Source organism: Sinohyriopsis cumingii, chromosome 2 (assembly GCF_028554795.1).
Source record: "Sinohyriopsis cumingii isolate HCF-2022 chromosome 2, ASM2855479v2, whole genome shotgun sequence".
NCBI lineage: Eukaryota > Metazoa > Mollusca > Bivalvia > Unionida > Unionidae > Sinohyriopsis > Sinohyriopsis cumingii.
The window spans coordinates 99,446,962-99,465,914 of NC_142962.1; the positions used below are offsets into that span (position 1 = coordinate 99,446,962).

The 18,953-nt window shown below is 34.7% G+C and overlaps 1 protein-coding gene and 1 long non-coding RNA gene across 2 annotated transcripts in view; both read right to left on the minus strand.

Moving 5' to 3' along the window:
- Positions 1 to 348: 348 nt before the first annotated feature.
- On the minus strand, positions 349 to 9,603 carry LOC149805461 (uncharacterized). Its single transcript, XR_016419669.1, has 2 exons — positions 7,589 to 9,603; positions 349 to 7,541 (listed from the first exon to the last, which is right to left on the minus strand). It is a non-coding gene; the product is annotated as an uncharacterized LOC149805461 (long non-coding RNA).
- A 2,095-nt stretch (positions 9,604 to 11,698) lies between these two features.
- LOC149805462 (uncharacterized) overlaps positions 11,699 to 18,953 on the minus strand; it is a 40,880-nt gene continuing 33,625 nt past the window's right edge. The window contains exon 6 of the mRNA XM_089950051.1: positions 11,699 to 17,039. Coding sequence (XP_089806177.1) covers positions 16,009 to 17,039 — 1,031 coding nt within the window. The 3' untranslated portion in view covers positions 11,699 to 16,008. The remainder of the gene's footprint in view (positions 17,040 to 18,953) is intronic.

An 18,953-nucleotide genomic window follows, 5' to 3' on the forward strand; every position in this document is an offset into this window, starting at 1 on the left:
GATTTTCTTTCCAAATGCCGTGCTCACAGAGAGCCCCACGTGTAAATCGGGGGGGGGGGGGGGGGGGGGGGCTGCCAAAATGATCTATATCTTGCCCCGCGATTGCTAAGGCCATTTCTGCGTGTCCGTGGCCAGGGTGTGGGTGTAGACTGATACATTTCTATAAATTTAAGTCCTTGTCTAAGTTTGAAGAAAAAAATGTCGATGCAATTTTTCTATAAATATATAATGAATTCAGTTTATATAGGCAACGTTGTCAAAAGAAGCACTGAGCGACTTGAACAGAAGCTGGGGAAACTTCCATATTAACACGTGGTGATGGTTTTTAATAGAAAAGCAAGGCATGGCTATTACAAATGCTAGCTTTATTTTCCTTGTTTAAAAAAGTTGCATTTACATGATACATATATCTGTATTACATCATTCAAAATCTTTGACATTCCGCATTTTGATACAACTTTTTTCATAAAATACAAAATCTGAATGTCATGTGACTGCGAAAAATAACCAGATAAATATCTATTCAAAACAGTTTTGATTCTTAACAATGCTGTGCGACGTAAAACTGTAAAGCTGTCTATCTAAAGAAAGGGTCAGCAAAGTTTGCAACAACCTGATTAAAAACATCTAAAAACAACAGACTAAACGGAGTGATTAAGTAAGGTTTATAATGAGCTGTGAAGGGCGTTTTGAAAATGTATCTTACTGCTTACACAGACGGGACATTAAATCTTAGGATATCAGGGTAAAAACCCAGGGCTGTTAGTGATATACCAAAGTACCAGCTGAATTTAGGAAACGACACAGACGGTAAATTACTTTTACGAACTTTTAACGCTTACTCCTAAATTGTTGATGAGGATGACTACAATGCAAACGTCGGCGCTGCAGCTGCCGTTACCATAGAGAAGTGATAGAGGTTTCGCCATTCAAGGTCGAAATTAAAAGAAATGAAAAACCATTTCTGTAATATGGAACATGAAACACAAAATGTACTATAAACAGTATAAGCCGCGGTCATTCAAGTACAAAGTGGTACTTCTTTCTGCCTTGCATAGGTCGCTTACATCTGTTAAGTACTCGATACTGGTGGCAGATGAAACAACCACTCAATTCACATATTTGGCATTTAACTTTGGGAATGAAAGTAAAGAAACATAAACGTATTATCAAGAAACTTGGTCTGTTTTCTGTTGGAAAGAAAACTGAAAAATATATTTCATGAATTTTGCCAACAAGTAACTTTATAACTAATGCTTTTAAATGGCAATACACGATCAAGATGACACAGAACTGCAGGCATTTTTATGGAATAACCAGTCAAATAAACATCTTAAGTATATAATGTGGAGTAACTACATTATACGAAAAAACTATACATCACGACTCCTTTGGCCTTTAACATTGTTGGGATAGTCAAATTTATTATCATTACTTTATTATTATTATTATAATTATAATAATTATTATTTTTATTAAAACAATATAAAAAATCATGCTCAAAATTAGTTCATTGCATCATATAGCAACAAGCAATTAACTTAATAGGGAAGTCTTAAAGATTACAAAGCATTCATAAGTCATCATATTTTACATTAAGTTACAACAAATAGCAACTTAAAACAATTTTCAAACGAGTTCTTTTTAAATATGCACGAATGGACATAAGGCATAAAGAAACCATTTTTTACGATGAAAACCTTGTCCAAGATTAAAATGAAGTTACCAATATATTTCTTTTTTCTAAGGAAACCAGAATGTAATCAGTTATTACACAACTACATCTATGAACCCTTTGGCAGTCTCCATAATCGACTGTAAAAGCTATTATCATGCAGAAAATAAATTCGGACTAAAGTGGTGCTGACAAAAAAAGAGTTGATTTATGCGATAGGGCATACTGGTAACAATAAAAAATATACCATTTTTTTCAATGATTTTTAAGTTAGCGGTACTATAATGAATTAATATAAGTCATAAATAACTCTTTTTGGTTAAATCATTGTTCTTAAAATCTTTTTAAGAAGCTATTATTGTTGTCCACCCCTTGACTCTTAATTTTACTGGCAAAAAGGCACCAGCCTTGAGTAACCTTGGAGTAACAGCCCGTATGATAGCCATTAGAAGCACTGTTCATACATCATGACCTTGATTAAACTGTACAGCCAAGACGGCACATAAAAAGCAAGCAGTTCACACGTATAATTCCTATTCTTTTTCATTTGTACAATACACGTTAACCTGTTGAGGGTAACACATTGCAATATACAATGCATATTTATTAATATGGAAAGTTTACCATGATTTAAATATTATTTATTCCCATTTACAACTACAAGGGTCCAAGTTAGGGCTTACTGTGTTGGCTAGGATATATAATAATGTGGAAGAATACGTGGTCATGAGCTAAAAACATAAATATCTATGCCATAAATTGAAGGTAACAGGGACCTTTGGTTTGAAGGGTGTACATTGTAGTAATACAGAGATGCACTCAATTATCTCAATTATCAAGTGTCATGACTCTAACATAAACAGTACATAATAAATGACATTTGAACATGAAATATTAGACAATGTCACTAAATCATTAAATATAGGTATGGGTGACCTCTTTCGGCCACAGATTTTAGTATTTATCATGATGCATCCACACACCAAGTTTCATGATTTTAGGAAGGATAACATACATATAGCAAGCCAAAAACGTGTGTGATCATGAGCCAAACTGAAAAACTTAACCAAAGCCAATAACAAATAAAATATGGGTTGTGATAAGCTACTTCTGTTGTAAGTGTGCTGTACTAACAAAAATGCATATCATCATCAATTTCATGATTCTAGTATGAACAGCTAAGACAAGAAACTGAACCAGTCAGTGAAAATGGGCCAGAGCAACTTAAGTTTTGTCATGAGAGTGTAATACTCAGCAAGATACATCCTCTCACCAAATTTCAGGATTCCAAGTACAGTATAACAGTATGCATCCAGAATGCACAAAACCCCATGTGGTCAAAAGCTAAATGAAAAAAATTAAGATCAGTAAAATGTAAAATGTAGGTCACCATGACCTTTTATTGTAAGGGTGTGATACTAATAGTGATGCATATAGTTTGGTACTAATAGTAATGCATGCAGTCATCAACTTTGACAAATCTAACTTGAACAGAGCTCGAGAAATAAACTTTAACATACAATTTAACAAATCAATGAAGCACGAAATGTGAACTACTTTTGTGACAAGGGTGTAGTACCCATTATGATCCATCCCCTCACAAAATTGTATGATTTCAAGTAAAACAGTATGCATACTGGGTGTACAAAATCTAAGCTAATTGTAAAAAATTTAATAAGAATGTGTAACTAATATGCAAGTATATAGTTATCCCAAGGGGCGCTATGAAACACTCCAAACTGTTACCTGGGACGTAAGAGGCAAGAATGTTTAAGGTGCAGTGAGGCTGTATGTACAGTTTTCAATATATGTGGAGACTGACACCGACGCTGGTGTTAGTACAACATGCTTTCCTGTACCAGAAGTGAGCTAAAAATCACAAGTTCTTGTTTGAACTACAGTATCAAAGTTATTAATTCAGGCAAATGTAGGTATCCCCACCTCCGCTTTCCCACCCTCCATACCCCGAATCTTGCAGTTAGAAGAAGTGGTGGTCTGGATGTGATGAGGGATAATGGTGTAATGTAAGCACAAGTGATAGCCAAAATCGCCCTAAGGCAATCAAATGTTATTCATTCCAAATAAAACAACAAAATTTCAAAGTTTGTTTTGCTCATTGCTGAACTGCAAACTCACAGCCAGCCATCAGGGCAATGTTCTTGTTGCTGTATAAGGTTTAATGCCATTTTTCAGCACAAGATAAGCTATACATGGTGGCAAGTATAACTGTTGGAGGAAGAACCCGGAAAACCCCAGAAATAACCACTACTTCACAGGAAGCTACTGGCAAGCTTTCTCACAAACCCACAATGGGTGAACCCGAGACTCAAACCCAGGCAGACAGAGGCGAGATAGCAATGATCCATAATGGTAAGCACTTTAAACCACTCAGCCACCCGGGGCCTCCAAGTGTAATGTATTTTTTAGGTTATAGTAATAACTAAAAAGATCCATTCCGTAATGCTAACCTTCTCTGGTAAACAAAATATCGGAAACTTTAAATTATTATCTTAAACTATCACTTAATGGAATTATAACATTAGAAAAAGCAAATACATGTACAAACACACACATGAACAAACACTTGTTGGCATAAACAGGCTGGATGACACAGTCCCATCCTTTCATACCTTAACAAATATCTAAACAGATGCAAAGAAAATTTATAAAAAGACACCGAAATGTATTACAACTGTACAAAACCAATGACTAGATAGTGATCGACTAGACTAAAACAAAAACATGTTCCACATATTTAATGTATATGATGCTGATGGCACAAAGTTTACATAAGCTATTTAGTCATTTTTATTTTTGTAAAAAATGCTGTATAGAAAAGCATATGAGTTATACTTATATATAAAGTGTCACCCTAATTTTCATGGTAATAATACACCCAATAAAATTACATATTTGCTATCCATCATCCACTAAGCTATGTTGTGAACAGAATTTCACCTGGCTGTTTTAATTACCTTGAGATACTGCCAGGCTGTTTTCATTACCTTGATATACCTGGCTGTTTTAATTACCTTTTATATAAAGCCAGGCCATTTTAATTAACGTTATATACCTGTCTGTTTTAATTACTCTGACATATGGCCAGGTATTTGCAAGATAAAATGTATATATCAAGTGTCTTAAGTGAATTGTAACATTTGGTAAATTTTATTTTGTAAATTTTTATTACCATATATATTGTAACATATGCTGGATCCAACAGCAAACTACACTGACCAAGATCTGCCACCGCATAATGTAATGGAAAATTTGTTTCAATGCAGCATGTTGACTAAATGTATGAACAAACATACTTTATATACTTGCCTTTATGTCCAGTCCAACTGCATATAACATAGATCCTGATCTGCCATAGCATAATGTGCCTGCAGATCAAGGTCTACGTTGTCTGTTCTACTGATTAGTCCTAACAAACTGCACAGACCCGGATATACCCACACATTCTGTGATGGCAGATCTGGGCATGTGCAGTCTGCAGTTGGACTCACCGTATGAGTATATGGTAGATCCTGATGTGCAGACACATAATGTGATTGCAAATCAGGGTCTATGTTATTTGCATTTGATTCTGGCTGATACACCACAATATACAGATTTCAAACTAACAAGTCCACTATTAGAGTTAAAATAACAATTTTGATGTTTGTCAACCTGGATCTAAACAGAGCCGTCAACCTGTGTAGTTCAGCTATAAAATGATAGACAATTAAAAACTAGCTTTTGAGTTCTGTATTCGTTGGTTATAAAAGAAATTTAACACAATATCGGCTATATCATACAAAGGAAATGGGAGACAAGAGCATTTCCCAAGGACAAACCAAGGCAGCCCACCGGGGTTGACATTGACAGGTCTAAAACCTGCAAACCATAACCTGTATCAAACCAGAAATCCTGCATTAAATAAACCATCCACTGTATGAACTATGTCATCTCCACTGTATTAAATAAACCATCCACTGTATGAACTATGTCATCTCCACTGTATTAAATAAACCATCAATGTATGAACTGTCATCTCCAATGTATTAAATAAACCATCCACTGTATAAACTATGTCATCTCCACTGTAGTAAATAAAACATCCACTGTATAGACTGTCATCTCCACTGTATTAAATAAACCATCCATTGTATGAACTATGTCATGTGTCAGGAGTGAAAACTATTGTATGAATTTGTTGCCGAGGCATCTCTATTGTATTAAATAAACCATCCACTGTATGAACTATGTCATCTCCACTGTATTAAATAAACCATCCACTGTATGAACTGTCATCTCCACTGTATTAAATAAACCATCCACTGTATGAGCTGTCATCTCCACTGCATTAAATAAACCATCCACTGTATGAACTGTCATCTCCACTGTATTAAATAAACCATCCATTGTATGAACTGTCATCTCCACTGTATTAAATAAACCATCCACTGTATAAACTATGTCATCTCCACTGTATTAAATAAACCATCCACTGTATGAACTGTCATCTTCACTGTATTAAATAAACCATCCACTATAAAACTATGTCATGTGTCAGGAGTGAAAACTATTGTATGAATTTGTTGTATAGGCATCTCCACTATATTAAATAAACCAAATGTTAGGAGTGAAAACTAGCAGAATAAAGACCATCACTCTAAAGTCTTCTTTGATATATTGCCCAATCAAATTTTGTACAGAGGTTGGCATTATATCCAAGTTTATTTATATGCACGCACATGCCAGTACATATATACACAATTTTTTTTTAATTCAACAGGAAGTTAGTGAAATATTCATTTAAGTGTTTTCACATCATTATCATAGATGTTCTTTCGGTAGTTATATTATCCTTTCAAATATTTGTTGTAAATCAAATTTTGCTTGCATTTAAAAGCTTATTGTATTTTTGTTGTTTACAATATACTCTGACCTGAACAGTATCAAGGATGGCGATGTAAAAGCATCTGAAAGAAAATGGTATGTTGATTTCCTGTTGAAAAACAAAATTATATTTATGTGTTTGTGTGTGTGTGTAAGGTTTGCACTTGGAACTATATACATAAATAATTTAAGACTAGTGCCTCATTACAACTATAAGAATTCAACATTACAACTATAAGCATTCAACATTACAACTATAAGCATTCAACGTTACAACTATAAGCATTCAACATTACAATTATAAGCATTTAACATTACAATTATAAGCATTCAACATTAATAGCATAGACACATTTTGTCATTATTTGTTGTCCTATACTTATTCTGAAAAACAATGACATTACAACATCCCTTTTCAAATACATGTGGATAATTTAGCGCATATGTGCAATTTCTCAAAGTCAGAGAATACTACACTAACACAAAAGCCTTTTTATGTTGTTTTTTTTTATATAAGAAGAAGGGCAGCTTGAATTTAAAATACTGACAAACTGCAGCAAGTTTCACGGGGGAACCATTGTAGGTCCCCGCAAGTTTCATGGTGCACCATTACATTTCCCCAATCTGACTGAAATCAGATCTTCACAAACCTAAGTTATATGATGATCTGACATGCACTGATCAGGGTTGCAAATATTTCTATAATTTATGATTTTATTAACCAATCAGACAGTCACTTTCAAAGAGTCCTGGGCTTTTTATGTCAATCTGTTTAATGGAACACTTATATTTAGTGGAAATACAGCAAGTATGTCTTCACTGACTGTCAAAGTCATTACAGAACAGATACAACACCTGAACACGATCATTGATGGGTGCCTGTAAGATCTCGTCGTCCCTTAGGTTTGTGAAAATCTGATTTTATGCAGACTGCACAAATCAGCACACTCTATTTGCATTTCTGAAAGCATTCAAATTCTACCTTACCATGCATATTGTTCGGCTGCAATTCTATCTGTGTTACACAACCTTAAGACATCAGAAAATATTAGTATGTTGTAAACAGTTAGCTTGCAACAATTTAATGAATACACAAATAAAACAAAGAAAAAATGCTTCATTCATTTTGACACATGGCATGTGCTTGACACAATACACAATGATTCTACAGGAAAAATATCAAACAAGGAAATATGTTTTATAAAGAAAATGCAAGCATTGTTATCATTGCTATCAACCACAACCAAAAGGCATACTTTTGACAAATTGGCATACTTTTGACAAAAAAGCATACTTCTGACAAACAGGTTTACTTCTGCCAAATAGGCATACTTCTCCCAGATAGGCATACTTCTGACAAACAGGCATACTTTTGCCAATTAGGCATCCTTCTGACAAACAGACATACTTCTGACAAATAGGCATACTTCTGACAAAAAATGTTCACAGTTTTGTACATTCATATACAGCTGACATTAAATGGTGAACATTACAAGAGAGACAAACTAGTACAATGCACATGAGTTATATCTGGCAAAATTAATGAAAAAAGTAAAATTGCTATCCAGTGAGTTACAAATCATTTGCACTGCTCTAAATAATAACAAACCTAGTCAACACAATCCAGTACTACTGTAGAAATATCCCTAATATACATCTAAAAAGCAATACAATAAATTCACTATTATTTGCAGGGTGTCAATAATAAGGTTTGAGCCACTGCAGTTCTACCAGAGTAGTAGTAGGTGAAAACTTTATCAATTGTACTATAATTGTGGACACATTCTACAAGCAATTACATATTCCTGATGACTAAGCTCTTAGCATATGGTAATACTTGTGGGGTGGGGGTGGGGGAAATCTGAATTCCTGAAAGAAACCATAGACATGAGATGGGAAACTGCTGACATGACCATGTGCTGGAACTAGAGAATGAACTCAAAACAACATAAAGGTGAAATCAAGCAAACTGCTGATGTGCTAACGAGTGGTAATACTATGTACAAACTGCTGTGAAAATACACTAATGACAGAATCTCATGATGAAACTCTTATTTGAAAGCAGACTGTTAGCATACAGTAATGACAGAACCTCATGAAACGCTTATTTGAAAGCAGGCCGTTAGCATACATTAATGACAGAATCTCATGCTGAAACTCTTAATTAAAGGCAGGCTGTTAATATACAGTAAGACTCATGCTGAAAGTCTTATTTGAAAGCAGGCTGTTAGCATACTTTAACAACAGAATCTCATGCTGAAAGTCCTATTTTAAAACTTTATATTCTCTTGGTTGTCCTGAAAAAAATGCTGAGAAAAAGACTTGAACTATGAACATTATTTGGAACAAACAATGCAATCCAGAACTTGTTCCTAGAACTGCATTCAGGAATTCTCTAATTAATCCACAACAGCTTATTATCAGCCTAGCATCACAAAATGGTGATCTAATTGCAATCAAAAACACAGAACAGCATACCAGTATGATGCGTAGAAAGTAAACTGCTTGACATAACATATATACTAGCTTCCAAGATGAGTCCAACTGCAAACTGCACAGACCCAGATCTGCCCTTGCATAATGTGCCAGAAGATCTGGGTCTCTGTAGCTTGTTGGTAATAATCGGTAAAGCCACCATCATAAACCCTCATCTGCAGGTGAATTATGCTATGGCAGATCAGGATCTATGCTGTCTGCAGTCAGGCTTGAATTGTTGGTGAGTATATATGCTAAAAGTATATATGATAAGAGAACACAAAAGATGCACCAATTATCTAGTGGTAATTCCATTCAAATATCTCCTAGCTGTTATGTCATTTTCTTTCCTTTCCTGAATGTCATTTCAGTCTTCTGTATCGATGCAGCATGCAGATGTATTGAACATATATGTAAATTTATACAGTAATTATTATAGTAAAATGGCAAAATACACCCAAATACAATGTCCTCTTAACACAGGTTAATGCATAAGTGTCCACTAACAACCAAATTAAGAAACTGAATATAATATAACATAATAAAAAATCTAAACACACACACACACACACACAGATATATATATATATATATATATATATATATATATATATATATATATATATATATATATATATATATATATACACACACACACAAACAGAGACAGAGACAGACAGATATTAATATGTACGGTCTGACACTGGACAGGTGGCTGGATGATAATTGTTTTAACTGCCAATTTTTGCCTTACAAACATGAAAAGATATGAATATACTTAAACTTCAAAAATGTTTAACAAATCCAGTCCTTGTCTTTAACCAATCCAAAACACAAAAGGTAATAAGCTATCCACTTAGCACATAATGAAATCTACTAAATACTGTACATATTAAAAAGTAGTTTAAAAAAAACACACAGTAGCATCAATATAAACATAAAACACCTTTTTTTTCACAAACAAGTGCGGTATAGTTTAGTTCCATTCTCCTTTTGAGGAAAACCTGACCAACAATTAGTGCTTTTGAAAACAAGGATACCTTAAAAGGACTGATGATCCACTGGTTGAAAAAACATTCAAGAAATTCAAGATAAGACTTATTTTTAACAGCTGATTGTTGACATATTTCTTAGCAATAATAAGATTGTCATATCAGCATCTATGCTTGACATATTGGATGTTGGACTAGTGTGATTTGTACTTCGGACCAAGGCATCATAACAAGCCTTCTGATGGAAACACCATGCTGATACGACTTCTGTCTTTTAGGAGTAACGATAACTAGTTTTCAAGATGGCAGTCATGGTGACCAAAATGGATATCATTATGACTAACTTGACATCAGAATTAGTCTTTTGGCGAAATCATCTTATACGACCAACCGCCAATAAGTAGAAATAAGTGGTGGCCACTTTTGGATGTCCAAGCGACAATATTTTAATTTTGGACCAATTAAAGCATAAAATGAATGTGTGCAAAGTTTCATGGCAATTCTCCAAGTAGTTTTGGCAGAGTAGTTATGGCAAACTTGTGCCAATGGAAGGCTGGATGATGGATAACAGACCATATCATACATAAGCTCTTTTGGTCTAAGACTAATACAGCTAAAATCTGCTAAATTAGAAAATGGCAGCGTTTATTTATGACACACAAGAAAGATGCAGTGAAGGAACTTGAAGTAACTACATTACACCATATACAAAAAAAGCGGAATTTGATTAATTTCAAGAAAAATTTACTTGAGAAAAAAATCACTGCAATTTTACTTATAATTATTTCCCCTTTTTTGTCTTCATCAATACATTAAAAAATGTCATTCTCAGCAGAAATGATTATTAATCACAATACCATTATAATTAAAGATACATAATTTTCACTCCATTAACAATAGAGTTACACCAATACATAACGTGGAATATTGTACCTACTGTATATACTCACTTATAAGACAAGTCCAACTGCAAATTGCACTGACCCAGATTTGCCATCGCAAAATGCACTGGCAGATCTGGACATTCAGTTTGTTAGGAGTAATCAGTAGAAAAAACCCGCACAGACCCTGATGTGCACAATGCTACAGCAGATCAGGATCTTTATTGTTTGCAGTTTGACGACTTATAAACAAGTATGGTATGTACATAAGAAGCACAAATAACTGATATATAGATTGCTTAAGTGAAACATCCATCTAGACAAAAAAAAAAAAAATCTAACAAAAATTCGCCCATTATCGCAATAGGTGTGTGTGTGTATGTGTGTGATTTGGATTTTTAACGTAGCTTTAACAATTTTTCAGTCATATTGCTACGATGTCTGCAGTATGACAGTTTATAGTGATGTCCAGCACTGGGGCATCATGCCGCAGACATGTAGCATGATGTCCCACCCAGTCACATTATCCTGTCATCAGGCCGACCAGTCCCAACACTAACCTCTTAATCCTGAGCGCCAAGCATGGCAGCTGTTAGTACCATTTTTGTAAGTCTTTGGTATGACTTGGCCAGGGAAAATCGCAATAGGACTTTGTGTCTGGATTTTAGATATTTTGGCCTCAGATCTAAGGTAGACTGGTCTTATCTGCACAAAGACAGGTGAACCTTCGCAAAGAAGTAAAATAAGATGGGAATTTGGAATAAAAAGTGGTCCAGATACAAAAATGATGGGTTTGCTAAGCAAAAAACAAAAGAACAAAAAAAAAAAACCATTCCAACTTTAACCCTGCGCGAGTGAAATAACCAATGAAAAGTGTTTCCAACACAACTAGGCATTAGGTTAACCAGAAATCTCTTGGAAGTTGATTTATTAGGATATATTCAGAAATAGTCCCCTAAATATGTTTCCTACTCACATGACAAGCAAAAATGACAAACCCTCCAGGGGTTAACGAATTAAAAAAAAATCTTGATATTATACTTTTCATTATTTGAGTATAAAACAAAAAATATCTGAAGTGGAAAGAAATGAAAAGATGGAATAAATTCTTCTCACTTTTACAGGGACTTTACTGTAACAAGTTGATTTTTTTTTTTAAACTCAAATTTGTGACAATTTTAAAACTTTACTTAGCAAATAAACTTGGTTCTTCTCAGAAAAAGTCAAGATATTTTGACATTAATTCACAGAAGTACTTGCTAAATATGGAAATAAATTTTTTTATTTGTTTTCACACAATGAATTAGAAATGTATATCTATGAATTTCACTAAGAAAATATGCAATGCTAAGAAAACTATTCCATATTTCACCATTATAGTAGGATCAGTGCCAAATGTTGTCACAAATGAGTACATGTGTACTCAAAGATATGATCAATAAGTATCATATCACTTTTCAACCAATTATCTTTAAGCTTCATTCTTTTCCCCCACAAAAACTGAAAACTGAGATGACATTATACTGTGGCCTAGACTTCAAAAGAATGTAGTGAAATACTTTGAACTGAGATATGCCTGAGTGAAGGAAAACGGGAGTCTAAGGAAGGATCTAAAATGTAATGCAGTCAATTTAGCATGTAAATAAAGTGGGGTGTTTCCCAGGACATTGTTTATCACACTTGTACCAAACTGGCAACAAGGTCAGTGTGACACATGCATTTACATTTGGCCAACTGATAATTAATGAGAGGGCTGGGCTGGCAAAGCACATTGTAGAAAGCATGTGCTTTCAATATCCAAATTTTGTTGTAAGCAAACTTTGTGCCTGACCTAAAACCTTGTCTGCCAATAAATGTTTAACAGACCCATTAAAAATCATTAGAACTGTCCAAAAATGGTGTGTAACAATTTTGGAATGATGAATCTTGTAAATACTATTTGTATTTTTGTGAATATTTGAAGCAAGATAGCAATCTGTTAAAATTTGAATTTTTTTCATGCTAAATGAGAAAATTTCCTATGAACCATACTGCTACACAGTTGGACATGCTTAGCACCCTAGGCTAGATTACCTAATGTTTCCTACACAGGTCAGGTTGACATTGGTTAGCATTTTTATTTTAATAATACTTGGCTGACAGCTGTTGCCAACAGTTAAACTGTCAATTACTACATTTGCACTTTGTTAAAAATATTAATCTGGTGGAAATATATACACATGTAGCAAACACTTAGAATAAAAAAGTAGTTTATGGCAAAACCTTTCTGCTGACTATCTCTTCAAGGCATTTTCTATTTGTGGGTGCCTAAGATATGACTATGTTTGCTGTCCAGGCAGGTAGTTAAAGAAATAACTTGAATCCTCTTTACTGAACACTTGTTATATTCAGTAATTAGAAATATTCATTTAGGTGTCAAAACTGATTCTTTTAGGTACCAATCAGCTGGTGACAAAACCCAGTGTGAACCTGAGTGCACGACTCAATTTCCTAACTGTATGTAAGTTAAACAAGTAGCCAACTCTACAATATGACATGATTTATTTCAAATGACAACTCTTTTTATATTGCTCACGACTTCAATAAATTTCACCACGAATAAAAGAGCTACAGCTGAACACATGGGAAGCCATCAGTGCTTATAGAAAATAATGCTCTCTTTAATTATATTCCTACATCTGCATGGGTTCATGTCCAAGGCTCGGCTAACATGGGTATGTGGGAAAGCCTGCCAGTAGCTTCTCGTGGGTCGGTGGTTCTTCCCTGGGTTTTCCAGGGTTCTTCCTCCACCAGTTATACTGGCCGCCATGTATAGCCTATCTTGTGCTGAAAAATGGCATTAAACCCTAGAACAACAACATTATATTCCTACAACTGTTTCAGTTGTATATAAAGCAACATGTAACAATTTTTTAAGTACTTTTTAAAAAGTTTTGTTTTGTCTAAGACATAAGTTTTCATTTTTTTCCAATTATGAATTTACATTTGCTTTGATCTATTAATATTCAAAATATGACTTTATGCAACCAAAAATTTAACATGAAGTATTACTATCATAAACTCATAAATAAAACTGTTGTTATTTTAAGTCTAAAGAAAATTGCAGAAATTGCTCACATTACCTTTAAATAAAAGACTAAATGTATTCCTAATTGTATCTCACTGAAATTACAATATTATCAAAAATTCTCCCTGGGACATGCCTCATTTTTTTTAGCTGAACCTGCTTCCCAGTCCATATTCCTTGAAGCACTATTATTAATGTTACAGTATTTTAACGGGACCTGCTTCCCAGTCCATATTCCTTTAGCATCACCTGGAAATGCTTCCCAGTCCATATTCCTTTAGCATCAGCTGGACCTCCTTCCCAGTCCATATTCCTTTAGCATCAGCAGGACCTGCTTCCCAGTCCATATTCCTTTAGCATCAGCTGGACCTGCTTCCCAGTCCATACTCCATTAGCATCAGCAGGACCTGCTTCCCCGTCCATATTCCATTAGCATCAGCTGGACCTGCTTCCCAGTCCATATTCCATTAGCATCAGCTGGACTTGCTTCCCAGTCCATACTCCTTTAGCATCAGCTGGACCTGCTTCCCAGTCCATATTCCATTAGCATCAGCTGGACCTGCTTCCCAGTCCATATTCCTTTAGCATCAGCTGGACCTGCTTCCCAGTCCATATTTCTTTAGCATCAGCTGAGGACTTGGTCCCAATCGTTAAATTCTGTAACTACATCTTTTTCTCCTCTGGATCCCAAACATTTACCAAACTTAAGCAGTTCAAAGTTCTTTTCTGTCAAATTCCTGCCCTATGCAATCTTTGCAACCAGCTAGATATGTTTAAGGTCTTGAGGATTAAAGAATTGGAACTTTTGTCAACATTATCATTCAAACTGGGTCCTAAAACATAATCACAAATATTCTTCCAGGTCTCTTGTTGAATACTAATCAAAACAGGACCTTCTTCATCATTAATTCATCACTTTTCCACTGTAAAACATACTGGCACAGCCAAGATTTATGTTTCTCAGCAGGGCACAATGCTTAAATCAGCAGTAAAAAGAAGTACAGACATGAAAAATAGTCAACGAAACTGAGGTTTTCTTGTGACATCTGCATACCAACAAAACTAATTTACATTTTCAGTAGCAGCTAATAACTAGTTGAATTCTGGTCGGTAATGTTTACAAATGTTGCATCAACCATCCACAAACATGACCGACTAAAATATGGCTCATTAAATATAAGGAAAACGAATAAAAAGGCAAGGCCTACAGAGTACAGTTAACTTATACTGGATGACGACATAATATGCACATAATGTACTGACTGATAAGAGACGATGATGTGGAGACTTGATCTGATATGGCATGTGAACATTCTTTTAGTTTTTTTAATGGACTGAAACATGGCAAAATTTAAGAAATATTTTTTTGATGTTTCTTACATTTTCAGGAAGAATGATGACTTAATTTCACATCACTCCATCATTTTGTTTCAAATCAATATTTTAAAATCATCTTCTAAAGTCTGATCATGTTTAAAGGACCGTGCTTTACAAGGTCATTTTATACTCTCATTGGTCTCTCTCTCTCTCTCTCTCTCTATATATATGTGTGTGTGTGTGTGTGTGTGTGTGTGTGTGTGTGTAATTTTATACTGCACTTACATGCAATCTAACAAAGATGACATCTGAGACTGTTCTGACTTCCACTTAGGAGAAACAAATATAAGACTCGTATCGCACATTGTTATGGCAACTGGCTTTGCCAGCTTCCGCAGACAATTTTCTGCAACAAACGTGCAGCCCCAAATAGTCGAGACACAGTGCAGAGTAAAGGCTGTACCCAGATGGGAAAAAATTCCAATACCAGACCACAATAAAAACTGTTGGATCATTCAGTTTTTGGAGGCTTGGCCAGTAAAGGGCAAAGCAAACATTTTGTAAATTCTGGACTTTGTACAAATTAAAGTAAGGTAAAAAAAAGTCCAATTATTGAAACCAATCCCCATATATAATATATCTAAGTCTAATCTCTTAATAGGTATAACAAATAAACAGTTATATAAAGCCATCCATTTACAAAAGACAAACAAGCATTTACACTCTGTATGTAGTCCTCGGGGAATATCTTATATGAATTCTTCGTTTCTTTATAAATCTGTACATTAACAATAACAGACCAGTCATGCATAAAACAAACACAAAACCAAGCATTTTGAATGAGGGAGAATCTTGAGAAACATCCACAAGTTTTATCTCTTCCTTAAAATGCTGTGCCACTATATCGTGTGCACGGTTCTTCTGGTTGTGAGAGTTATCTCCCTTTTTATGTTCCTTCATGTTCTCTTCATGGTCATCATAATAATTGTTATCATCTTTATCTGCATTATCATCACCTCCATATCCATCTTCATCCTTCGCTTCCACTTTCTTACCCTTGTTAAAGGAATGATTATCAATTTTTTTATTGCCCACATGTCCAGCCTGATTTGGAAGATTTTGATTAATGTGATTATCACCAGCAACATCATCTTTATATGTGTTATCTTCAGCATTGTCATCCTCATTGTAATCACCATCATCTTCTTCATTATAAGTTGCATGTTCCTCATCTCCATCATAGTAGTTATCACCACCCCCACCCCCATTCCCAGCATTATTATTTCTCTCTTTTCCCTTGTCATCACCCCCATCCGGATAATGAATCATTTTATGTGGGATGTTAATATCCCCAAATTTATCTTCATTCTGACCCATGCCACCTACATCATAAAGATTATGGTTTGGGACACCAAATGGACTTGGACCTAACTTGTGGGAAGACCAAGGCATCTGAATATTTACATCATTTCCTTCATGTCCAAGATTTGGAGGCTGAACTTGGTTGTTTCTATAATCATCACCTTGTACTTGATAATTATCCCCCTTGTGGACATTACCACCTTTTTGAGATGTCTTGTGAAGCTTTTTAAGGTTTCTATGTAGGGATTGTAGCCTATCACTTGGAAGCCCCTCATTGTGACTGGCAGATCGATTAAAAGTCTGAACAGCATCAGGATCTAAAAGGTGACGTAGGTACATAACAAGTGCTCCAGCAGCAACAGCAGTCTTGTGGGAGAGACAGCCACCTGAAATGGAGTCCAAGACCAGAGCTAGACATCCATATCTGAAAATGGCATGCTATTACTGAACCTACTTTTTCTGAATAAATGATTATTTGCCTCAACTTAATTGGAGTCAAAATGAAATGAAATGAAAAATAATTATAGCAAAACTTGTTGATAAAGGATTGAATTAAAAATAGTCTTATTCAGTTAACAAACTAGAATGTAGCAAGAGCACAGAACTTGCAGGAAACATGGTACCTAAATTAACATAAACACTGAAACAGGAAACGCTGCATCTAAATCAACATCAAAACAGGAAACACTGTATCTAAATACACATAAACTTCAAATACAGCAAAAAAATTGATTGTGATGAAAAATCAATGCAAAAAAAGAAAAACATTTTTTTAATTACATTTTTGACAAAATAAATAAATAATAAATAAAAATATTTTTGAGACAAAGAACATAAATATGTCACAAAATATTACTGAAGTGTTATACCTCAAAGTTATCTTTAATATAAATTATTGAATTGGATGGACAGTAAGCTTTATCAATATCAATCAAACTATATACCTTTTTTCATTTGAAGAAAATTTTCTCCTCTGTCAGTTGTCTACATATTTTTATATGCAACTTCTCTCATTTTCTTCTACTCTCCTTCTATCATTACAATGAAAACCCGTATGAAAGTGACATTTTACAGTTTAGTCATGTCTGATGCATATAAACAGTGAACAGTCTTTCAATTAAAATTCGATGTTGATATAACCATCTATTCAGGTGGAAAAATGATAAATCTTTTTCAAGATAACCACAGACCAGTGACAATCATACTGGATGGCCAGGTGACACCCTTTGTACTTAGAACTAACTAAGTTTTTGGTGAAAACCTCATGACAATATGACTTTCCATTCAGGAGAAGTAGCAAAAAGGAAGATTTTTAAGATGGCTGCCATGGCAGCCATATTGACTCTTGGATTAGCACCACTTTCATTCAAGACCAACTAGACATCATAAATAGTGTTTTATTGAAAATCCCATGTTGACATGACCATTCATTCAGGAGAAGTAGCACACGATTTTAAAAAATGGCCACTGTGGCATCCATATTGGATGTCCAAGTGGAATAATTTTCATTTAGGAAGAAACTAGACATCATAAGGATATGATGAAATGACCTTCCATTCCTCTGCAGAAGCTATAAAAAGATTTTCAAGATGGTTGCTATGATGACCATATTTGATGTTAGATTAGGAAAAACACAGTCTTTTAATAAACCATCCATATTGATATGACCACCCATTCTGAAAAGGCAGTTTATACAAGATTTTCATGATGGGCAGTGTTTTATCTATATTGGATGTCTATGCAGAACCATTTTCATGATGGGCAGTGCTTGTCTAAATTGGATGTCTATGTATAACCATTTTCATGATGGGCAGTGTTTTGGCTATATTGGATGTCTATGTAGAACCATGGGCAGTGTTTTGGCTATGTTGGATGTCTATATAGAACCATGGGTAGTGTTTTGGCTATATTGGATGTCTATATAGAACCATGGGTAGTGTTTTGGCTATATTGGATGTCTATGCAGAACCATGGGCAGTGTTTTGGCTATGTTGGATGTCTATATAGAACCATGGGCAGTGTTTTGGCTATACTGGATGTCTATGTAGAACCATGGGCAGTGTTTTGGCTATGTTGGATGTCTATGTAGAACCATGGGCAGTGTTTTGGCTATATTGGATGTCTATGTAGAACCATGGGCAGTGTTTTGGCTATGTTGGATGTCTATATAGAACCATGGGTAGTGTTTTGGCTATATTGGATGTCTATGTAGAACCGTTTTTCATTTATGACTAATCTGACATCATAAGAGGTTTTCTGGTGAAAACCCCATGCTTAAATGAATTCCTGTTCGTAAGAAG